This window comes from Vombatus ursinus, unplaced genomic scaffold (genome assembly GCF_900497805.2).
Source record: "Vombatus ursinus unplaced genomic scaffold, bare-nosed wombat genome assembly UNPS02014799.1, whole genome shotgun sequence".
NCBI lineage: Eukaryota > Metazoa > Chordata > Mammalia > Diprotodontia > Vombatidae > Vombatus > Vombatus ursinus.
This window is the reverse complement of record NW_020954577.1, coordinates 33,456,607-33,482,301: the sequence shown is the minus strand read 5'-3', so window position 1 is coordinate 33,482,301 and position 25,695 is coordinate 33,456,607. Positions and strand designations below refer to the sequence as shown.

The window sequence follows — 25,695 nt, the reverse complement described above, 5'->3', positions numbered from 1 at the left end:
AGACACAACTTCTTAAAAACAATAATAATTTAATACAGGGTGTCCCCAAAGTCTTAGTGTGGTTTTAAGCAATTAAATCTTAAATTAAATTAAAGCAATTAAAAATTAAAGCTTCAAACTCCACTAAGACTTTTAGAATCACTCTGTAAATGCTAAATGTCTACTGTGTATAGAACACATGGGAGAGTAACAAAATTTAGGAAAAAAACTACAGGGTCCCTGTCCTCATGGAGTTTATATTATAGGAGTGGATAAGTCACAAGCATAAATAATTATGGCACGACTATTATATAATAAGGGCATGGGAGAGCTGAAAATAAAATATTATGTGAGGTTTGGGGGTGGAGGAAAACCATTATAACGGGGCATGATGGTTGTAATAGAAAGAAGAGAAGTTTCCATGGAGACAATTACTGTTGAGTTGGGTTTGAACGAATGGTTAAGAATTCAATGGATGGGGAAAATGCCTCATTGGCATAGGGAAAATCAGTAGCAAAGGTAAAGAAGTGGGAAAATGTGGAGGGGGTAATATACAGGAGGACAAAATAGTGTGGTGCAATAGAAAAAAAGCTAGATTTGAAGTCCGAGGCCCTGGGTTTAAATTTCTTGCTTTGTTACTTAACATCTGTTTGAACTTGGACAAATCACTTAGTTTCTCTGGGCCTGAGTGCCTTAATGTGTAAAACGAAATTGAATTTGTTGACCTTTAAGGCCCCTTCAAGTTCTACAGCTATGATTCTATGAATATTACAAAAATATGGAAAGGTAGGATAGGCCAAGAAAGTAAATGACTTTGAAGGTCAGGCTAAGAAGTTTCATCTCTACTGAAAAGACCAAGGCAGTGTGGTGGCACCGAGAAAGGGCAGGATGGTGTGAGTGATGTTACTTGGTATCTATAGAAAAAAGTGAGAAGCTATGGAATGTTCTTCTTTTGCAGGTATATCCCTTTGCTTTAGGTCATGGGAGAAGAGCGGCCTCAGAACCTCTTCATTTAATAACATCCAACATGGTAGCAGCTAGGTCACGCAGTGGCTAGATGACTGGACTTGGAGTTAGGAAGACCTGAATTCAAATCTGACCCCAGAAACTTACTGTGTGATTCTGGGTGAATTATCTAACTTCTGTGTCCCTCAGTTTCCTCATCTGTCAAACAGGGATAATAATAGCACCTATGAGGATCAAATAAGATAATATTTATAGAGCACTTTACAAACATTAAAGTGTTACATAAATGCTATTGTTATTATTATTATCATTATTATGAGCCATAAACGGATTGTGATCCCCTACCATTTGCCAAACATGCAGGGTTGGTCAGTCAATAAGTATTTTTAAGCATTTGTTTTGTGCCAAGTACTGTGCTAAGCAATGGGGATGCAATGGAAGGCAAAAACTCACAATCCTGTCCATCAAGGAGCTCACATTCTAATGGTGGAGACAAAATGCGACAACCATGTCTATGTAAGATATATACAATATTATTGGTGTTGTTGTTGGTCTTTCATTTTCTTTTTTTTCTTTTTTCTTTTTAGGCAATTGGGGTTAAGTGACTTGCCCAGGGTCACACAGCTAGTAAGTGTCAAGTGTTTGGTCTGAGGCCGGATTTAAACTCAGGTCCTCCTGACTTCAGGGCTGGTGCTTTATCCAGTGCACCATCAAGTTGCCACGTTGGTCCTTCATTTTTGAAGAAGACCAGTGACATCATGGGGTAACGTTGTGACTTGCACGTGAATTAGACTTAAGTGAAGCAAAGTTGTGTAAAGTCATCAGGCTCACTCTTTCTTCCAGAGTCATCACAGTCTAGTGGCAAGGCAAAAGTCAGGATGACTGGCAATGGCCCAAGATGCCATGGATGACTCTGGTGTCTTCCATGTCTGGCCAAGCTCTAAATGCTCCACAGTGCTTACTTTAGCTGCCTTCGTGGTTGTTGGAACAAATTGTTCTCATCTGCCCATTCCACTGGGAGAAGTCTTCACATACTTGGGATAGACATCCTCCTAACTCACTGACAGGTTTGAGGCCCATAGGTTACCCTCAACCTGTCTAGCCTGTCTGCTGAGACAGTTTTACTGGACTGTGGCTGCTGCACATGCTACAGCTTCTTGGAGCCACAGGTGAGAGTTGGGTGAGATGTGGACACCAAAAGTGGATGAACAGCCCTGAAAAGGGCTCAGCTAGCCCTCACAGCCGAGGTGCTAGTCCCTGAACACCCCATATAGCCCAAGAGATATACAGTGTAAATGGGTGATAATCTTATAAGGAAAGCACCAGAAGTGGGAGTGTGGGGGGGGTGGGAAAGACCCCCTGCAGAAGATGGGATTTGAGCTCAATATCAAAGGACACCAGAGAAGCCAAGAGGTGGATTTGAGGAAAGAGAGTATGAGGGGCATCCAGTGAAAAAAGCATGGAGTCAGGAGACGGTGTCATTTTCAAGTGAGTGCAGGAAATCTGGTTTCATTGGGTCATAGAGTACATGGAGGGGAGTGACAGGTAAGGAGACTAGAAAGGTAGCAAGGTCCCTACAAACAACTAGGCATGACACTTCTTTTCTCTTTTGGGATTCTTGTTGGGTTATGAGAAGGACATACATGCACACACATATATACTAGTGAGGAGTCACATACATGGAGAACATATACTCATGGACACACATCTATATTATAATATTAACATGTTATTTCCTTTAGTAGAATGGGAACTCTCCAAGGGACTGTTTTTTTGCCTTTGTATCTCCAGAGTTTAGCAAAGTATCTGGCACAGAGTAAGTATTTCATAAATGCTTGTTGACCTTCAGCAAGATGAGAAAGGAAAAATGAACACATGTAGCCCTAAATATTTCACTAGGCTGCCTGCATGCCCTTTTCCAGTATGTCCTGGGGTGCTAAATGTTTCGGCTGGTGAAAAACGAGAGGCATAGTGGCAAAATAACAAATGTTATGAGTATTCCTACACATACAAAACTAAATCTGCCAGAAATGGAAGATAGCAACATGTATGGTAATGCTCGTCTACATGGAACTCAACTCTCTGGAAGTCTCACCTAGCTTAATGGAAATGACACATGTAAAGTACTTTGGAAACCAGAAAGTGCTAGATAAGTGTTATCTATTGTTGTGATGATGATGTGGAGCCCAGCCAAGAACAGGAAAGACTTCCTTTGAGTAGTCAAAATGAATGAATGGATAAAAAAAAAAAAAAGCACTTAAAAAGCATTTGCTATATGCCAGGCACTGTCCTAAGTGATGAAGAGACAGATATCCAAGTAAAACAAAGTCCCTGCCCTCAAGTAGCTTACATTTGAATAGGAAGAGGTAGTACATATAGGGGAGTGGTGACCAGGAAGGTTTAGAAAGTTACAAGGATTTTTGGTGGAACCCTGAGAATAATTTCAGGAACAATGATAGTATCAATTTGATTATTATTCCAGATCTGCGAAAAGAGGGAAACAGGAGAAGAGTGAATGTTTGGTGACAAGACAATAGTGAAAAAATGGCCAGGAATTTTATCCTTACAACATCTCTGGGAGGCAAGTGTTATTATTGTCCTCATTTTGCAGATGAGGAAAACTGAGGCTGAGGGAAACTAAATGACCCTCTCAAGGTCAAGTATGTGGCAAGCATGGGTGGTCAGAGTGGGCATAGATCCTTTGACTCCAGTACTCTTTCTACTGTACCCTATGGCCTTCTTGATGCACTGAGGTGAAAATATATCAGTATTTTTAGCTTGGTATGTTACAAATAGATTTTTGGGTGTTGCGCAGTCATTTTAATAATTCATCATAAGTCTAAAATTTCATTTTCAGGCAAATTTAATTTTGTCGACCAACAGAAAAAAACAAATGAGTTGGCACTAAAATCAATTTGATCAAGTTTAATGGAAGAAGTTGGCGAAGAAAATTTGTTCTAATATGCCCAGATAGAAACACATAAGTTAATCTATTCTGTGATTGAGGCCACCCAGAAAGACTAAATATAGGCAAATATTATAAACCTACCAAGTGCAGAAAATGCACAATTAGCATGAGGCCAAAACAGTGACAGCAGACTTTCTCACTGACCTACATAAATATTTTGTACATTATAATTAATTTTCCTATGAGAATTAGATTAGCTTCAGTGTTGATACTGCCAGGGTAAAGATGTATAATTTATCACTGCTCCAGAAGATACAATTCTCTTATCACCTAGAAGTCACTTCCAAGTTGACTTGTCCTTGAGCAAAGTCTTTATTGCATTATTTAATGGCTGGGCTGCTATTCCCAAAGTTTAAACAGAAGTTTTGTTAACTTTTTGGCTTTTCCAATCAAAGTAAAAAAAAAGAAGAAGAAGAAGAATTGGTAGTAAAACTACGATAAAATATCTAGCAAAACACTGAAAATTCCATTTCAAAGAAATCTCACTATTTCATGGACATATCCTATGGGCCAAATTCCATCCTAAGTATAGACAATTCTATAGAAATCTTTTATAATACGGAAAATACATTATGTTATATTTGGATTGCTCTGGGATTCATTTTCCTCATTTGCAAAATAAGGGGGTTGGACTAGATGACCTTTCAGGTTCCTCCCATCCCTATTATTATCCCCATGTTACTGATGAGGAAGACCAGAGTTTGAATTCTGTCTAAGATACTTGGTAGCTGTGTGATCTTGGGGTGTCACTCTTTTAGCCTCAGTTTCCTCATCTGTAAAATGGGGATAATAATAGCACCTATTTCACAGAGTTGTTGGCAAGATTAGTTGAGATAACACGTAGAAAGTGCTTTGCAAACATTAAAGTAAAACATAAATACTATCTAACAATAGTAATAGTAATTATTACTATTGCCCTCATTTTCAGCAACTAGTACTAATTAATTTGATCTCTGAAACACTTAATCATTCTGGTTTGCCTCCGTCATATGGTTCCCCTGCCCTTGTCAATGTCCTTCCTAAAATATGCCTCTCAGAACTGAATCATGACACTCTAGATGTAGTCTGTCCAAGTTATAGAGCAATTATGGCATCCTTCTGTTTGAGCACTGTGCTTCTTTTATGGAAACTATGATTGCATTAGCTTATTTTGGTTGCCATAGAATCCTGTTAACTTATTTGAGAGTGTACCCAATAAAAATCCCCAGTTTTTTTCACATCAACTTGTTGTCTCACCATGTATCTCATATTTGACCAAAATGTAGGGATTTTGTATTTTTCCCTATTAAACTTCATCATATTCACTAAGCTTATCTATTTAGCTTATTGAGATTTTTTTTGAGATCTTTACTCCATCATTCAAATACTAGCTTCTCCTCCTAGCATCGAGTCATCTGCTGATTTGATGACCCATTGTAGTTCTTTAGAAACAACCATCAATGCATTTTGACAGAAGAAGCCACAAAAGGCATCTGTGGCTGTGAAAATTGAAGCCTACATAATCTACCAAAAATATGAGCAGAACAACAAATCATTAACCTGCCACATGGAGAAAATTCTGGGACTGGTATAGGGCATAGTACAGATGTTCTAAACCATGAACCTCAGAATGGGGAGGATCTGCTATAATTACCATTGGCCCAACTCCTCACCTGTAAGGCAGACATTTAGGTAGTGCCATCTTCTGCCAGAAAGTAGATTTGAGGTACAAAGCACAAGGCCAAAAAATGAAAGTTCACTGGGAAAAACCCCACGAATGCCCTGATGTTGCCATTGCAGTGGAACTCTAATAACTAACAAAACTGGCAGAATCCTAAGTAATAAAACAAAGGTCCTGGGCTTCAGGAAGACAAAGAGTCACTTAAAGTCACTGAAGCACAGTTGCTTTTACACAATCTGGGCCACATCATTCTTTCTGCACCTTGTGGCTGCTCAACAATGTTATGTTTGCTCTGGCATGCCTTTCAACAATCATTTTTATTAAATCATCTGTCTCTCTGACACATCTAATGAAATCATGTTTGTGATCAGCTTAAGAATCAAGGGAGCACATATTTTGACAGCTAAGATGCTCATAGAAACTGAAACATGCATCAACCATATAATTTTCTAAGTGTTTGTGATGTGTTCGATGCCAACATCAAATTTTCTCCTTTCTTTTTTTTTGCCTTTCACTCATTTTCTACCTAGTCAGGAGTTGGAACACTATGATGACATATTATTATCTATATCTATATCTGGATGGTGGTACAGTGGATAGAGTGCTGGACTTGGAGTCAGGAAGACCTGAGTTATAATTCTTTCTCAGACATTTACTAGCTATATGACCCTAGGCAAGCCACCTAACCTCTCTCTATCCCCTCATCGATGAATTGACAACAGTAATAGCACCTGCCTCACAGGGTTATTGTGAAGATAAAATGAAATAATAGTTGTAGAAGTGAATTGTAAAGCTTAATGCATTCTATAAATGCTGGCTATGATTATTATTATTATCATTATTGCCAGTTACATCTCTTTGTCATCTCTATCTATCAATCTATTCCTATTAGTCAGGGGACATTTTAAAAAATATACACATACATATTTACATATTTTGAGAACCATTCATTTTAAGCTGGCATGATGAAGAACATGTTGGAAACCAACAACTTAATTTGCTATGGGTATTTCTAATTTTGTAGAAGTCACACATTCCCATCTCACTGGTTAAATGTCTTGGGGAGAGGGAGGCTGCAAGTCCTTTCACATATCATCACACAAAAACAGAGAAGAAAGAAAAGGAATTGACAGACATTACCAAAAAGAATATTTTTGTGGAAGGCAAATGAAAAACGACAGTCACTGTGTCTGGCAAATTATTTAATCACTTAAATAGTGACTAAATCCTTCCCTCCAATGTAATTAGTGGTTATTTGAAGAGGGGCCCCCACATCTGCCTTTCTGGTGTTAAATGAAACCAGGCACTCTTATCAGGTCCCTGACATTAATGAGAATTGTAGATTTATTAAAATACTTACATCGCTCTCATGACCTTCACGAAGGTTGTATGTGAGATCATGCTGAATATCTTCCACAAATTTGTGAGCATATTCTGGGTAAAGGTCTAACACTTCAAAGAGTCCTTTGAGGATAATGCATTGGAGATCACAGTAGGTGAGTGCCTTCACATCTGCATTCGTTTTAATAACTTGGTCCTTAATTGAGAGGTTTGCTCCAATTAAATCGCCTTTCCCTAAAACACATGAAAGGGGGAAAAAAGGCAGAGGGATAAAAAAAAAATCTTAGACAAAACTCAGACTTTGAACCATCAACCTTCAATTCCCTGGAATCAATCTGAACATTAAAGAGGAAGGTTTTCTCTCCCTGGTACATAAGAACACGGCGTAGAGAAACAGAAAGGTCAGGGATCTAGCCGTGGTCCTGACAGGTTTTATTAAGAAGTCGTAAGAGTCACCCAGTCAAAGAATATGAACAAAGAGTTTATAGAAGAAGCATTGTAAATCATCATGTACTGAACTGAAAAAAAAGCTCCAAGTAATTATGATATGATAAATGTGAACTAAACCTCTGAGGTTTCATCTCACAAACCTTCAAAATGGCAAAGAAAATAAAAGATGGAAATAGTCAATGTTGGAGAGGTTGTTGAAAGTCAGGCACGCTAACAGACTGATGTTGGAGCTTCAAATTGATTCAATGATTCTAGAAAATAATTTGGAACTATGACACAAACTAAGTTGTCTTTATGCTTTTACACAGAAATGCCTCTATGGTCAGGTACCCCAAGGAGGTAAAGGACAAAAAGAAATTGTATATTCCAAAATATTCATAGAAGCACTTTTGTGGTAACAAAAACCTGAAAATATGTTGGGTGCTAATTAATAAGAGAATAACTGAATAAATTGTGGCCCAAGGTATATAATGCCATAAGAAAATACGCCATAAGAAATTAGCAACATAGGGAATTCAGAATAGCATGAAAAGATTTGTATAAAGATTCAGTGAAGCAAACAAACCTAGGAAAACTATGCATAAAAACCCCTGAAAGGCAACCAAAGTATGGATCACTGGTCCTTGCTTCTCAGTTAAGCTTAAGAATTTTATTGATCTTTTTGAGCCTAGTGAATTAAACTGGTAATTTTCAAAATGATTTTCAAGTGTCCTGAAATCACTTATGCATTTCCCAACATGCGCATCTCATTTGTCTGGAAGATCTGGCCTTCTTAAAGATGAATGAGATAGTGCTAGTAAAATTCATTGAGTTCCCAGAGAAGTGTATGACATTACTGTAAGATGGCAGTGTGGCATTATAATTGTTAATACTCACCCAGGATTCTAATTCTAATTGGTAATGGGCTTTCCTTCCAAGAACTCATACAGTATATTCCTTTCATTTATTAATTACTTTTTACTTTGTGGCCCTGAATTCTTTGGGTTCATGTATCACCCTCTTCACCCTGGCCATTTTCTACCTTTCTGTTACTCATATATGCCACCATTTCCTACTTTTCAGTCTTGCTGTAAGATTTGTAATAAATAAACACTATCATTTCATCTGGAAAGGGTGCGTCAATGGATTTCCCTATTGTTTTACTTACATTCTTTGTGATTTTCCAGACCAATATTCCCTTACCTGGCCACAATGTATAATTTTTTTCTATGAGAATGTAAGCTCCTTGAGGGCACACACTGTTTTGCTTTTGATTTTGTATCCCTAGTTACTAGCATATAGTAAATGTTTAATAAATCCTTATTAATTAATTAATTGCATTGATACATGTGTATATAGACTTGTGTACTGATATTGAAGTATATCCTATCCCCCTACTAAGTTATAAGCATCATGAGGGCAGACATCATCTGTTTTAATCTTAGTATGTCCACACTTCCTAGAACATTACTCTGAATATACTAGATGCCTAATAAATATTGAATCTGTTTTACTAAATTATTCACCAATAATCATTAATTTTTGCAGTACACAGAGACATACTAGGGTAGGGGAAAAGACATCAGATATGGAGTCAAAGCTTCTAGGTGTTAGTCTCAGCTCTGCCCCTTATCACCAGGTAATTTTGGGACAGTCATTCTCCCCCTTCCCCGGGCTCCAGTATCTTCATTTCTAAAATATCAAGGTTAAACTTTATGATAATTAATGATCCTTTGACCCCTAAATCTTATGATGTTATAAAGTGTCTCCCATTCAGTTTGAAGACAGAAGACTTAAGAGTAAAGGTTAAGTAGTGTAGTTATGGTTGCAGAAAGAGTTGACATCATATCAGAATAAACAGAATGCCTAATAGGGGGTTGATAATGAAGATAAGTAAGGATAACTCAGAAAGCACCTTACTGCCCCTGATGATGAGAACTACAGTAGCTCATCCTGAAAGTACAAGCAGATGTGATTACTGAACCACCGTTAGTGTCATTGGAAGGATTTGTGGGGAACTGAAGACATACAATGGGACTGGAAAAGGGCAAATATTCTAGTTTTCCAAATAAGAAAGAGAATAGAATCTGGAAAATATAGATCAGTGAAATGGACTTGAATTTGTCAAAAAAAGATTGTAATGGAGAAGGTATTAAATACAATGTGTCTTCATGGCTTTATTTAAAACAGGTAATAACAAACTAACCTTATTTGATCTTTAGATTGGGTTATTAAATGGGCTGATTAGGGAATTCTATGACTATCTAGGCTTTTGAACAAAATGATTATCAGCATATTTTATGCCATTCTTGTAGAAAAGTTTGAAAGATTGTGGGCTGGGGGATAGAGCAATTAGATAGATTTAGGAGGGCAGCTAGGTGGCACAGTGGATAGTGTGCCAGGCCTGGAGTCACAAAGACTCCTCTTCCTGAGTCTGACCTCAGATAGTTACTGGCTGTGTGATCCTGGTCAAATCACTTAACCCTATTTGCCTCAGGTCCTCATTTGTAAAATGAGCTGGAGAAGGAAATGGCAAACCATTCAAATATTTTTGCCAAGAAAACCCCAAATGGGGTTGTGAAGTGTCAGACACAACTGAAAATGACTGAACAAAAACAACAACAACCAGACACAAAGACTAGTCAGTCAGTCAAAGAGCGTTTATTAAACACTCTCTATGTGCCAGGTACTGTTTTAGGTGATGGGGCTACAAAATCACTGGCTTGATGACTCAGATGTTTACCAGTGGAGTGCTCCAGTCTGTGTTTGATCCGATGGGGACTAAAACTTTTATCAATGACTTTGATCAAGGCATAGGTAATATCCTTATCTGATTTGCAGATGACACATAACTGGGAGGGATAAATAACTCCCAGGATGATAATTAGGATCACAAAAGCTCTTTACAACCTTTAATGCTGGGTCAAATCTAAGATGAAATTTCATAAGGGAGAAGTAAAATCTTACACTTGGGTTCAAAAAATGATTTAAAAAGTACAAGATGGAGGAAGCATAGTGAGACAGTAGTTTGAAATGATTCAAAGGTCTTAGGGAACCAAAAGTGCAATGGGAGTTATCAATGTCATATGACACCCTTAAAATTCTAATGGAATATGCAGCATTTAAAAAGCACAGCTTCCAAGAATAAGTAGGAGATGGGGCTGCTATACTCTGTCTCTGTCCGAACACAGCCGGGCAGCTAGATGGTGAAATGGATAGAGTGTTAGACCTGGAGTCAGGAAGACCCATCTCCCTGAGTTCAAATCTGGCCTCAGACACTTATAAACTTTGTGACCCTAGGCAACTCACTTAACCCTGTTAGCCTCAGTTTCATCATCTGTAAAATGAATTGGAAAAGGAAATGACAAACCGCTTTAGTATCTTTGCCAGGAAGACCCAAATGGGGCCATGAAGAGTCAGACATGACTGGAAAATGACAGAACAATAACAGCCTAGAGGAAGATGATCAGAATGATGTCAAGTTCCTTCCATGTGAAGCTTCATGAAAGATTCAGAGATGTTTAGTCTGGTAAAGAGATCTCTGGATGTGTACAGGTACATGGAAGGAGGTATGACAGCTCTCTTCAAGTATGAGAAAAGATTGCCACATGGAAAATTGCTTAGACTTGTTTGTCTTGGCCCTGTAGGGCAGAAATAGGAATAATGGGTACAAGCACAGAAATTTATACTTGATATAAGGAAAAATTCCTTCACCATGAAAGCTGTCTAAAAGTGGAATAAAAAAATTGCAGGTTTCCTCTCATGAGAGATCTTTAAACAATGACTAGATAGCAGCTTGTTGGGTATGTCTAGAGGGGTTTCTCTTCATGTATGGCTTGAATTCGATGGCTGTTGAGGGTCTTTTCCACTCTGAAATTCTATGATTTATGCTGGAAGAAAAATTAGAGGTCATTTTTTCAACTCTCTCCTTTGACAGTTGAAGCAACTGAGTCCTAGAGAGGTTAAGTGGCTTGTCTGAGTCACACAGATAATAGGTGGCAGAGCTGGAATTTGAACCCAGATCCCTTACATCCAAATCCAGGTCTCTTTTCACCACATGATCCTACCTCCCAATCTGAGGTCCCTTCCATTTCTGAGTTTCTGTTACTCTGTGAAAAGTTTCTGTTACCTATCAGGAAATAACTCCTACTTCAGGGCTTGAAGGAAAAAGATAACATGGCCAAATAGATCAATGAAACTTTGGATTAAGACACTCACAAATATTTGCGGCAGATAAAGTATGGCTAGCTTTTTCTTTCATGAATCTCACCAGGGTGCTAATTCCAAATGCATAGTGGATTTAGATTCTTGATTCTACCAGTTGATGAATAGAATAATAGCACTAAACCATCACTGTTCACAGGGTTTTCTGAGATTGTAAGGTCACATTGTCTTTAAAGACTTTGGATTTGGTTGCTTGTTGCAGTACTACAGGTATTCTAACTACAGGTATTCTGCTATTTTAGCATTCTGGGTTCTGCTTAAGGAACTGATAGGGTGACCTTCTTGCCAAAGCAAGCCCCTCTACATGCACAAGTGAACTCATTCAGTCCCATCTTCTCTAGCAGCTTGCTCCCTTTATTATCTTCCCTCTCACTCGTACTTAATATCTCCCTGTCTACTGGCAGTGTCCCTTTTGCCTTCAAACATGTCCATATCTCTTCCATGCTTTAAAAAAACCCTCATTGGATCTGTCCATTCTCGATAGTTATCATCCAATATCTCTTCTCTTCTCTTTTTTTTGTGGTGAAATTCCTCGAGAAGGTCATCTACACTTGAAGCCACCACTTCCTTTCCTGTCACTATCTTCTTAACTTTCTATAGTCTGGATTTTAAATTCATCATTTAACTGATGTTGCTGTCTCCAAAATAACCAATGATCTCTTAACTGCCAAATATAATGAGTGTTTATCCTCATTCTTTTTGACCTCTCTCTAGCCTTTAACACTGTAGATCACCCTCTTTTTTCCTTACTACTCTCTTCTGTCTAAGTTTCCATGACATTATCTGCCCAACTGCTCCTTCTGAGACTCCTTTGCTGGATCATCATACAGGTCAGGCCTGCTAAGGGTGAATGTCCACTAGGATTCTGTTCTAGGTCCTCTTCTCTTCTCCCTCTATATAGTTTCACTTGGTGATCTCATCAGTTTCAATGGATTCAGTTACAATCTCCATGCTGATGATTTCAAATCTACTCATCCAGCCCTAACCTTTCTCCTAATCTCTGGATTCCTATCTCCAAAGGCCCATTGGACATTTCAAAATGAATGTCCTGTAGACATCTTAGACTCAACATGTCTAAAACTGAACTCATTATCTTTCTCCCCAACCCTTTTGTTCTTTCTAACTTCTTCTTTTTTTTTTTTTGTTACCACCGTGCTTATAGTCCCCTGGGTTTACAACTTAGACGTCATCTTCCAATCCTCACTTTCATCCCCTATATCCAACCATTGTTGTCCTCTTTATTTTGCCTCTGTATATACCTCCTTCACTTCTCTTATACTGCTACCACCCTGGTATAGGCCATCATTATCTCACACCTGGACTATTGCAGCAGCCTGCTAGTTGCTCTTCCTGCTTCTGGTTTCTTCCCACTCCAGTCCATCCTCTGTTTAGCTGTCAAATTGATCTTCCTAGAATGTGACCATGTCATTCTTCCGTTCCCCATTCTCCTTATTCAATAAACTCTAGTGGTTACCTATCACTTCCAGGATCAGATATGTTTTCTCACCAGACAGTCAGCTTCTGAAAGATAAGATCATGCATCTCTGATTCATCAATAACTATGTTGCCTTTTTGATAGCAGGCACGTCCTCCGTGTATATTTAATACATGAATGAGTTCTCTACCAGGGCAGAAATAGCTCATGGGAAGCAGTACAGCCCAATGGAAAGAGCATGGGATTTAGAGTCAAAGGACTGAGGTTTGTATCTCGACTCTGTCACTTACTGCTTTGTGAACTTTGGCCCATCACTTAAACTCTATAGGGCTATTCCTTTAATTGTAAAATAATTAACATCATCATCATCATCAACAACAACATCAACAGTTAGTGTTTATATAGTACTTTATGGTTTTCAAGGAGCTTTACAAATATCTCATTTTATCCTCAAAAAAACCTGGGAATTAGGTGCTATTATTATCCCCAGTTTAAAGATGAGGGAACTGAGACAGAGATTCAGTAACTTGCCTAGAGTCATGCAGCCGATATGTGTCTGAGGCTGAATTTGACTTGTCTTCCTGACTCCAGGTCCAGAGCTCTCTCTGTCACATCACCAGATGACTCCAACAGTCCTTTCTAACTCTACATCTATGAGTCTATCATCCTGTGGCAAGACAGAACCAAACTGTCTCTCTAAACTCAGAATGAGTAGATGTTTATTAAAGATGCTGCCTCAGTTTCTCATTTTAGATGTACATAAAGATGTTCTGTCTTTTGAGATCATTCTCACATTTTCTATCTAGCTCAATTCATTTAGCAAAGATGTACGGTGTTGTGCTATTTCTACAACAAGATAAGAATCTCCATTCACAATAAAATAGCTAGTATTTGTAATTCCTTTGGGGACAGAGTGATTGGATTCAGTTTAGTCATAACGGATCAATTTAGGAGTACAGTGACTAGTTAGTATAACTGTGGATTCTCCCCCTCAATCAGTCAATCAATCAATCAATCAAATCACCGAGTATTTATTCAGTACCTACTTTGTGCCAGACTAGAAGTGTTAGATGCCAGCGATAAAAAGTCAAAAGCAACATAGTCTCTTGCCCTTACATTAAAAGGAACACTGGGCCACAAGTCAGAAATACAAGTGATTGTATTAATTAATTAATTGATTGATTAATTATTTAATCTGCCACTGACTAGCTATCTGACATAAGACGACTTACTATGCCTTCCTGAGCCTAAGTTTTCTCACCTGTAGAATGAGGGAAGTAAACTAGATAATGATGGCTGATTTTTACGTACATTATTTCACATAAATCATTTCATTTGACCTTGTTTAATTTCACAACACTGGGAGCTAGGTGCTATTGTTATAAACTAAGGCTAGGGAAAGAAAGCATTTTTCCTGTGTCACACAGCTCGTAAATGTCTGAGATGGGATTTGAAGTCAAGCCCTCCTGACTGCAAGGTCAGCCATAGTTATCTTTGAAAAATCCTTTGAGCTCTGACATTCTGTGTGATTCTATTACTCTCTGCCATTTCCTGATTACGAAATTGTCTGTTGGGTAAAATGTGTAAAAAATGATGCATCTGTGAACCATCCATTCTCCATCTATAACTTATGCTTGGTTGTAATTAGACAGTAAAATGCTATCTGTAACATGTACATTTGTTTGTAGCAGTTACCCATTTTATTTTTTAAAAGAAACTATCATATAACAAATAAGGAAAACACCATTACTTCAAAATAAAATCAAAGTTTATAAGGCACACCAATCAGTGTCTACCATTTCATCACAGGCTTCTCCAATAAACCAGGTTATGTGACATCTTCTGGAAGAGACTAGAGCATTCCGTGGCTTGGCCAGATAGATGGTATGACATCTGTTAGCTAATAATACTTCTACCGTGTACTAGCAGCCACAGTCATTAATTTATATGGGGGATGGTGCTATGTGTATATTGTAGAAAGTCAAGAGAATTAAAGGAGAATTCTGGTTCAGAACTTTATATGTGAGAACTTGGGAATGTTATTTCAGGCTCTTTGAGCCTAAGTTCTCTAATCTTTAAAATGGGGATAATAATGCTTGCATGTACTGCTTTAGAAGGAGTGAGAAGAATATGATTTCTAAACCTTAAAGTGTTATAGAAATGTACTATAGAAATTACTATTGATCAGGCACATTTGAGGTGCTTCTTAATCACATAAAATATTGATTCTGACATATACTGCTGGCTGTTATGACCTTGGGGGAGTCACTTAACCACTCGGTATCCCCAAGTGATACTCTAAGACTATAAGTTGCAGAAAAGGTACTTACCTGCTTTGGTAGAGGGAATTTTCTCAAGAAGGAATTTTCCTCTGGCCTAATCCCTATCCCCATAAATCATATGAAAGAGTATATTTAAGAAAATCAGACCTACCTTTGTTTTTATTTCTGAAAAATGGCATAGTTACCTACATAAAGATTAAGTCAGATACTTTACATGACAGATAAATGGCTAAAGGATATAAACAAGTGGTCTTCTGAAGAAAGATAAAAGCAAGTAGATAACCATATGTTGATTGTTATTTTTGGGAAAAATGTTCTTAATCACCCATAATAAGAAAAATATAAAGTAAAGCCACAGTGATGATGATGAAAGATGGTAATAGTGTTGGAGGGGCTTTGAGGACACAGGATTATGAGTACATTATTGTTGAAGTTGTGAATTCCTCCAACTATTATGGAAAACAATTTGGAATTAAGCCATAAAAGGGGCTAAATTATTTGTATCTTTGTGTCTATAGAATCATAGATTTAGAACTGGAAGGGATCTTAAAGTTCGTTAAGTACAACCTCTTCATTTTCCAGAGGAGGGAATTGAGGTACAAACAGGTAAAGAGATTTGTCTAGGGTCATATAGCTAGTAAGGGTGTCCAAGGCAGGATTTTAACTCAGGTTTTCCTGCTCCAAGTTTAGTGCTTTATCTATGGCACTGCCTACTTGTCAGTAGCACTGGGAGGTGACCCAAAGGATGTCAAAAACAGAGAAAAATTCCCTTATTTATCTTTTAGCAGGAAGGTGGTGAATCAGGCAGATGCTGTTGGACACAAAATGTGTTGGTTTGTTTTGTTTAACTGCCCTTCCTTGTAAGAAGAGAGGCTTCTAAAGGTAATGGGATGGTTTTGAGAAATGACAGCAGTGTAAAACAAATCAGTCAAACATTCAAAAGTCAAGTACTCATCAAACGAGAAGAGTGTTCTGAACAGGGAGAAACTGTGTAGTACTTCCTGGATTGCAAAATCTTGAAGCTATGAAATTAATCAATCAATCGATAATCATTTTATTAAGTGCCCACTCTGTGCCAGGAACTAGAAAATAGTGATTCAAATATACAGAGCATTTGTAAAATCTGCGTACAAATATAAAATGAAAACAATTGTCAGTGAGAGAAGCAAATGTGTAGAAATTTCTAAAAGCATTGAAAACCAGAATGTGGTGCACAGAACTTAGAAACAAAATCGTGTGGCAATTTATTAAATCTTTCTATAGAAAGCAGAGAATACATTTAACAAGTGGAAAATCCAGTAAATTGTGTGCCACAAAAGATGGCATTCATGAGGAAGCTTACAAAATTGCACTGTATTGTGCTCTGTTGTGAATGATCTTTTCATATTTCATTCTGATACTTTTCTAGTTACTCAAATTTAATGTTGCATAACACCTATTGAAAAATCATGCTCTTTATTACAAAAGGACAAGAAGATATGAACAAATTGTAAAGTGTAGAATTTAAATTTTTCTTTATATTTTAGGAAGATTGTTTTGTTGATGGCTTATTAGGTTTATAATAAAATTAAAGGTGGGTATGTTGTTTAAAAGTTGTTTTTTAAAATGTTATTATGCAAAAGGAAGGATTCACTGTCTCAATAAAAGCTAGGTTTTATAACACAGAGTACCATTTAACAAAAAAAATATGGAACCATTCCTTGAAATACGAAAATAAACCTTGGTTCTTAATAGAATTATGGAGTCAGTTAGGGGCCTTAGCTTCAAAGGTCATAGAACTAAGCTTAGGAGAGGTGGTCAGGTAGAGGAAAATCTCCTAATATAAAAAAAGATAAACAAGGGATTCATTCTCCTGACATGCAGACAAATGGCATGCCCATAATACTTATCTTCTCTGCTTTGTCATGGTGGAAAGAAACAGGTGACGTGAGTTTGCAAATTAGAAAGAGATCAATGGATGGCCTTTCCATCAATAAGCTCTAAGTATGGAGTTAAAGAGAAAATTGGAAGACTAGAAACAAAGATGTCCATACCAGATTCTGACACTAAGCTACAGGGAAGTTCCAAAGCTAACTGACCTTTGGGAATATTCCAGAAAGGTTTCGGAATATATAATTTTAAAGTAAAATAATCTACATTTTGCATGTGTGTATGTATTCCATTTCAACCCTGGGGAAAATAGTCTTGGACTAAGTAATGATTAAGGAAGCTTAGGTGAGAAACTTCATTAATCCAGTTTGCATATTTTTAACCCTTGTTCTAATTTTATCTTTAAAAATGTAGTAATTAATAAGTATGATGAATTATTTTAAAGTTCTATTTTTGATAAACAAAACATAATTTAGTAGATCATGCTATGATTTTTGACTCAGCTAACCATCCCTATGAAAAGCTTGCTTATCCATTCCTTATTAACATCACTCATCTATCAGCATTGTCTGTTTGACAGCTTTTTACACAAATTGTTAATTGGGTGCCCAGAGAAAGTGGGCAGCTTTGTAAATGCAAAAGTATAGCTTGATGGTAACACACTGACGATGTTGATGATGATGATGATGATGATGATGATAGCTAACATTTATGTAGAACCTATTATGTGTTAGATACTATGCTAAGAGCTTTACAAATATTATCTCATTTGACTCATTTGTGATTGGTATCACAATGGCTTTAAAACAGGGTGCATAATATCCAATCATAAGTGACTAAAACCAAGCAAAAGCAAACTATTGAGACCTCATTAAAAGACAGGGCTGTTAGTGGATAGAAGAAGAGCCTTGGAGTCAAGAAAATCTGAGCTCCAGTCTTGGCCCTGACACATACTGGTGGCAAGTCATTTAGCCTTTCAGTAATTCTATGAGAGATTTATGAAACCAGATCAGTGGAAGGCTTCTACAGAGGGACTTCCTCAAAACAACGAAATCATAGGTCTAGACAAAAATGTACTTTATTGTACTTTGTAAATGTACTATTGAAAGAGGCACACAAAATTCTTCGCAAAACTTTTATTCCATTTACTCTGACAATAACCTAAAAAGTCACCTTTGATAAAACCTCCTCCATATTTCACTGATGGGCAAAATACTTCTTAGAAAATTAGTAGGTTGATTATTCTACAACCTACAATTTTCACAAATCGACTTATGGACTTGCTGTGAAAATTATAAATCAAGAGATCATATTATGCCTATGATGAAGTTTCCTTAATAACTGCCACAAGTGTTCATTATTCTTTTTTAGGCTGGAACACACATGCATAACTCTTTTCTCTCTCCAATCTTAATTTTCTAATGAGTTCTTAGGATATTTTAACTAATATGTGCATAAGATAGAAGAGAATTAGATCATAACATGGCCTTTTACTATATGCATTTTGATATAGTCAGTCATAATGAATGAAAACTTAAAATGCCATAGTCTAAATTCTTTCTGAATGCAATCATTCTTTCTGTGAAATTCCCAACAGGAATCCTGGAGAAAAAAAAAAAACAAACCTCATACACATGATGATACGGGAAACCTTTTAAAGAAAGATCAGTCCTTATTTAATAGAAGAGAACTCATATTGGAAAAAAAAACTTAAGACTTAACATAATTGGAGAAAACATTCAGAGGTGATTCAAACCTTAGTTAACATCAGAAAAATTAATGATAGAGAGAAAGCTAATGAATAGAATGACTATTGGGACATTTACAGTGACCTATCAAACTTTGGTATTAGATGATTCATATTAGAAAACTTAAATGCTTTCAGTGATTGAAGACTGGTTCAGGGAAGCAGGGCTCCCCTGTTTTCTGTGTGAAAACATTGATTTGTAATAAAGTTCTAACTGACATTAATTTTTCCCCTAATATTAAGCCAAAATCTGCCTGTTGGTAACTTCTACTCATTGACACTAAACAGAGAACAAATTTACTACCTTTTCCAGATCACTATTCTTCAAAAACTTTAAATAGGTATGCTTTTTGTGGGGCATCAATGCACTATTTCTCAAAAAAAAATAATTCCTTTACAAGTTAGAACCACCCACTTTTTAGTAGAAGGGACTAACCAGTAGTTCCAAGGAGGATGCTATTATGCTGATTGCTTTCCTCTGGTTACACTCCAGTTTGTCAATATTCTTCTTAAGACCCTTCACATGTAGCATGACCAATATTCTCACCTGATCTGAACATGAGAATTCTATTAATGAAATTAAGGCTTTATTGTCTTTTTAGAAGCCATGTCATAATGCCAGCCCCTATTTAGCTTATAAACAATGACTGACACAAACTGAAATATTAATCAAAGTCTCTCCCATTTTATATTTGTACAAATGTTGTTATTTAAAGAGTAGGTCTCCCTGTCTTGCACAGGCTGGAAGGGCAGGGACTATTCATGGGCCCACTGAACCCACTTTAGCTCAGAACTTCTGACATCAGGAGACCTTCTAGCTTTAGCTTCAATGGTAGCATGGATTACAGGAATGTGCCATCATGCCTGTCCATAATTTTTTTAAACTAAATTAATAAGAGGTATTATATTTATCCCTGCTAGTTGTCAAATTACTGATGACTTCTAGCATGAAGTCCTAGTTGAATGACGGTTATGTGTAAATTTAGTTTCTCCTAATCATCTCAAAATAGTTAGAAATGTAGCAAATGAATAGACCAAGAACATATAAGAGAGAAAAGAGGAAAGAAATTCCTTCGAGGAAATTATCACTTGAAACCATCAGAGAACTTGAAGAAGTGAGTAAGCCCAAAGAAAAGTGCTTAATATATTGAGCAAATGCTATAGGATATGATACTGCCAAGAGAAATCTGCAGAAAATGCAATAATTCTTTAAACATTATAGCTAGAATTCTTCATAAAAAGAGAATAGAGTGGATACAATAACCCAAAGAGTCGTTAGAAATCCTAATAAAATAACTGAAGGAAGAGAAAAAGAATGAAATTAGAGCTTACAAGGAAAGGTTTGGAAGAAAATCAAAGGCTTAGAATAGAATCTGAGAAAACTTAGCAAACCAGTGGATAATTTTTAAAAAGAGCAGAGTACATGGAAGTTCAAAATTCAGTGATTTAAGAATTTATTGAAGCAAAATCAAAAAAGCAAAATTGGAGGGGTTTGTCTCTATAACAAAAAAAATTACTGGAAAAATGCATCAAAGAGACAATCTCAGAATCATATTCTCCTAGAAAAACAAAATGAACAAAATGTCTGAATATAACATCTTAGGAAATCATAAAAGAACGATTTCCAAATGTTTTGGAGTAAGAGGTTAAAATACAACTAAAAAGAAATTATAGAATACCACCAGGGAGGAACTCTGGGTTTAACTCATTACTAAATGTGGTTGCCAATCTCCAGAATTCTCTTGTCAATTAGAAGATTTTGTCAACAGCTAGGCACAGAAAGATTGTGTTCCTAATATCTTCAGTCAGAATTATTTAGGATTACTAAAGCTAGACAAGGATATGAATAAAGTTAACTTAAATTTCTTATGCCAAAGGATAATTTATTTTGCAATATTGAGCATAACTCTATAGGAAAAATGACTTTCATAGAATTGATGTTTATGAAGCATTCCCTAGAGTCTTTGAAATAAAAATATATCATACAAATAACTTAATAATGGTAAATTAATTTCATTATCTTGAAAAGAACATAAGCTAGAAATAAGTTTAGAGACTATCTAATATAATCATTTTATTTTGAGTGGGAATCTTACCTTGTCAAAGGGTTCTTAAAAAAACAAAGAGATCTAAGCTTTGAGTTTAAGTATTAAAAATTAGTATTCCCTCCTCAACCTCTTCAGTGGAAGAAAGGAGAGGGAGAAGAAAGGACTGAATATTTCATTCAAGCCCAGAAGACAGAGTAGGGAGAAGGGAGTCCTTATGAATGGATAAATAGCAACAACAAATAATTATTAAGCCTTTATTATGTTCTGAGGATTTTGATAAATGCCGGGGATTCAAATATAGCAGAGAAGCTAACTCCTGCCGTTAAGGAGTTTTTATTATAAAAGGGGAAAACAACACATATTGGAGAGTGGTGGCTAAAAAGGCTTATTTTGCAGTGAAAAGTTATAGGGATGGTGAATAGATACCCAGCAGAGTAAATAGACACATCCTTTCCAGTAGCAGAGACAGTATTGATAAGACTATGGCTCCAGAACTAGAAAGCAGAAAGCAAATTGTGGAAAGAGGGTACACACGTAGCCATAAGGCAGCTGGCAAAAAGATGGCATAGGAGGAAAAGGAAGCATGGCTGAAGCCAGTTTAAATAAAATGGTCCATGTGAGGCATACACCAATTAGGGCAGTGATCCAAGGGCAGGAGTTCAAGCATTGAAAGAGTTATGTCCTCTAGGACAAGGTCTCTGGCCATCAAGGCAGCTGGAGAGAAAGTGGCAAATAAAAAGAAGCATGATTGACATGTTTAAATATAGTGGGTCTTGTGAGGTGCTCAACAATAAGGACAAAGGGGAGCCCATAAACCACAGTCTTAACCAGACTTGACAAGGAATATAAACAAGTATACACACAAATATCTTTATGTGTATATATGTAAGTATACATACATATGCACACATGTGTGTCTATGCATACACACATGTGTGCATATATATATATGTACACACATATACAGTAGTATAAGAAGATTAAAATAAGCAAGGTACTGGGCTGGCATAGGGAAGGGAAGGATAGTTAAACTTGAAGGATAGGACTGGGAGGAGATTGTCTCAAGAAAAAGAAATTATAGTTACTAATTATTGTGTGTGTGTGTGTGTGTGTGTGTTGTAGGATGGCAAGACTTAAAAGCAAATGTCCGTAGTAATCAATCACTTGATGAATCTACATTTGTATGACAATTGCTGAAAGGACTCTATTTTACAAGAACTTCTGTCCAAACTGGAAATCAATCTGGTGAGAAATGCGTGAAGATCAGCATCTCATACCATATACCACAATAAATTCCAAAAGATAAACTATTTTTATATAAAGGGCTGTATCATAAAAATTAAAAGAATATAGAAGGTTATCACTTTCACAACCACAAATGAGGGAAAATTTGTAACAAGTCATCAAAATCTATTTTTCTGTCTCCTTAGCTAGCTATGGTGGCTGATGACCCTGCTTTAGTGATGCCAGAGTCTAGTAGGATGGCATCAGAAGCTATTATAAAAAGAATACATTTAATTAGACTGAACTTAAAGAAAGAAATGATAGTGTTTTAAACCTGACTCACTACCTACCAGATCTGCTAGAAGTATCTTGTTTTGAGGAAAATGAGAAAACTGTATCTAAGCTTCAAATCAAATTCTACTATTGTGGTAAAGATGTAGATCAATGAAAAGAAAGCAAAGAGGGAGGTAGGTCCCTTTGTCCTCCTCACCACCCCATTTTGGTGACGTATGTCTTTCTGCTTCCATCTGTCAACTGCGACCTAGGATGATGACTGATATTCCAGACATAGTGAGGATTTGCTGTTAGCTCTGTCTTCCCATACCAGCATGATAAAGAGGTTTCATTGCATCATGTTATTTAATTGTTGAAATAACATATTATAAAATTGATATATTGAAACACATTAGTAGTTTTTATCCCAAAGGTCCTTGGGATCTTCAGAATTATTATTCTGAGATTTGCAAATGCATTTCCAAACTTCTTGTTTTCCAATATTTTATTTTGCCTATATACTTTATGTTGATCCCCTCACCTTTAAACAGAACATTACTTCTTCTTCCCCAGCCCTCATCAACAAGCTATGAAGATACCACACTGGGAACATATCAGGTACAAGTTTCTTTCCCATTTTAGCATTTATAGATTATAGTATTACCCTTTAATGCAAAAGAGAAGATGTCTTAGAAGAGGTGACCTTTGAAGTTGTCAAAATGGAATAAATTGTGTGTAGAATTTACCTGTGAATCTCTTGATACCTATGATAAACACAAGGAAGTGTGTGTGTGTGTGTGTGTGTGTGTGTGTGTGTGTGTGTGTGTGTTTGGGGAGAATGGGATACTGAACCTATGAATTCATCAGTATAGGGAGCTATTGATTAGTAAATTCTTTCTTCCAGATTTATATCTGTTTTGTGATTTATAATCTTAGAGAGCTGCCTAGGACACTGAAAGATTGAAAGACTCACCCAGGATCAAGTGAGTGTGTGTCAGAGGTGAGGCTTGAACCTAACCTTTTAAGTAGTTAGAATACATGAAATTTCTCATTTAAATTATTTCTTAATTCTCATTAGGCATCTCCTACCACTCCACAAAAATTAAAACAAAACAAAACACAGCAAATAGGTGAACTAGTGTTAATCCTTGTGGCTGGTTACCTTTTTTATATATATTTATAATTAGTCTGAATTGGAAAATCAAGAATGTGCATATATATGTGTGGTTGTCAGAGATGAATGTCATCCAAGATACATTACCAGAAAGAAGATGAGGCAGTCATATATCAAAAGCCTAAATATTGAACTGGTGTCCAGTATATTGACATCTCTCTGGAAGATTTGACAGAAAATGTTGAGGAGAATCACAAAGAATTAGAAAGAAAAGACAGTTGGCAATACACTCCAATAAAGCCGGTACCCATGTGAAGGAGCTCAGGAATCTATTTAAGTATTCAAGGATTTGTTTTTACTCCTTTTTGAACCTGAATTCACACATATAAATTGATTGGAAGTGACCATGATGGGGATGAATGGAAATCCACAGAGTTGACAGTCATCCTTTTCTCACATATGATGTATAGTACTATCTGCATTTACATACAATGCAAGATTCCTGGGAAAGTTGACATGGCTAGGCTTACTCATATATATATGTGTGTGTGTGTGTGTATGTGTGTGTGTATATATATATATTGTAGATATAAATAATTGATGGAGGTGATCCTCTGCTTAACTGCCATAGTTAAGATTGCAAAGCAGATTAGTAGGGGCTATACAAGGCTGAACTTGATTTTCTTACATTATATTTCATTATGTTACATTAATTATATTGTATTATTTTATATTATATTATGCTGTATCATAGCTTGGGATGGTATAGGTAACTGTGAAATGAGGAAACTTTCTTTCCCAATAAAAGTTGACAATTTCTCCACAACTTATATTCTTCAAGAGTGACCTAGGGAAGTTGAGAAGGTAAGTGATTTGCCCAGGGTCATGCAGTTAGTATATGTCGATGTAAGACTTATACTTAGGTCTTCCTAACTGTGAGATCAGTTTATTATTGACTAAGTCATGTCTCCTATGATATGATTATGTTATATCATACTGTGCTCTACACACACATATATACATTCTTACACAAAGTAGATATTTACAGATATATGTATGTGTGTGTCTATACATATATTGTACATATTCATTTTGTATGTGTATTATATAATATATATATATATTTGTTTCTTATACAGCCTTTACTAAAAGTCTTAGTGCTTAGTTTTAAGTTATGAAAAACTGTACTAAGACTTTTGTGTGTACATGTATACATACAATGGACACACATGCATGTATAGCTGTATATATATAAACATCAACATATGCACATACACACTTATATGGATGTCTGTACGTGATACATGCATACACATACATATATATGTACATACATGTGTATATACACATATATACATATACATATATATATATGTATACCTATATGAAATAACACTTGGAAAGTAATCTTTGGGTCCTGGATTGTTGATATTGAATGATAGCAATAAGATACAATTTGCTTGTCTTTGCAAGGACAACTAAGAAAACTCGAAAGAGTTCATGAGAGTCCATGTGGTGATCTCTGAGTGTGGGAATAGAGACTAGAATCAGGACATCCTGAGTTCCAATTCTGCCTTAGTCACTCACTAGCTGTGTAGCCCTAGATAAGTCATTTTGCCTCTTTCAGCCTCAATTTTCTCATCTGCAAAGCAGGGCTAATAACAGCATCTTCTCCCGAGTGTTGTCATGAGGGTCAAATGAAATACAGGCTCTGCAAACCTTCCAGCATTATAAACGTATGAACTAATTTGGCTTACAAGTACAATGTGATCCATGACTCATCACTCTCATTAACTCCATACATCCAATCTGTCATTAAGTCTTATTGTTTCTGTCTTCACAAAACGTTAGCATCCGTGACCTCCTCTCCACTCACATGGCTGTCACCTTCATTCAGGCCTTCCTCACCTTTCCTCTGGACTATTCAATAGTCTTGTCATTGTACCCCTTGACTCTAGCCTCTTTGCATTCCAATCAGTCTTCCAATCAGCTACCCAAGTGCTTTTCCTAAAGTGTAGGTATGCCCATGTTGCCCACATAATAAACTCCAGTGGCTCCTTAATACCTCTAGGAACAAATACAGTCCTTTGTCTATATCTGACGCTCTTCATAAGCTGATTCCTTCTTATATTTGAC

At 36.5% G+C, this 25,695-nt stretch overlaps 1 protein-coding gene across 1 annotated transcript in view; it reads right to left on the bottom strand.

The window, feature by feature from the left end:
* Positions 1 to 25,695, bottom strand: part of KCNH8 (potassium voltage-gated channel subfamily H member 8) — a 406,714-nt gene that overhangs the window by 65,716 nt on the left and 315,303 nt on the right. Inside the window, exon 11 of the mRNA XM_027872528.1 lies at positions 6,934 to 7,148. Coding sequence (XP_027728329.1) covers positions 6,934 to 7,148 — 215 coding nt within the window. The remainder of the gene's footprint in view (positions 1 to 6,933; positions 7,149 to 25,695) is intronic.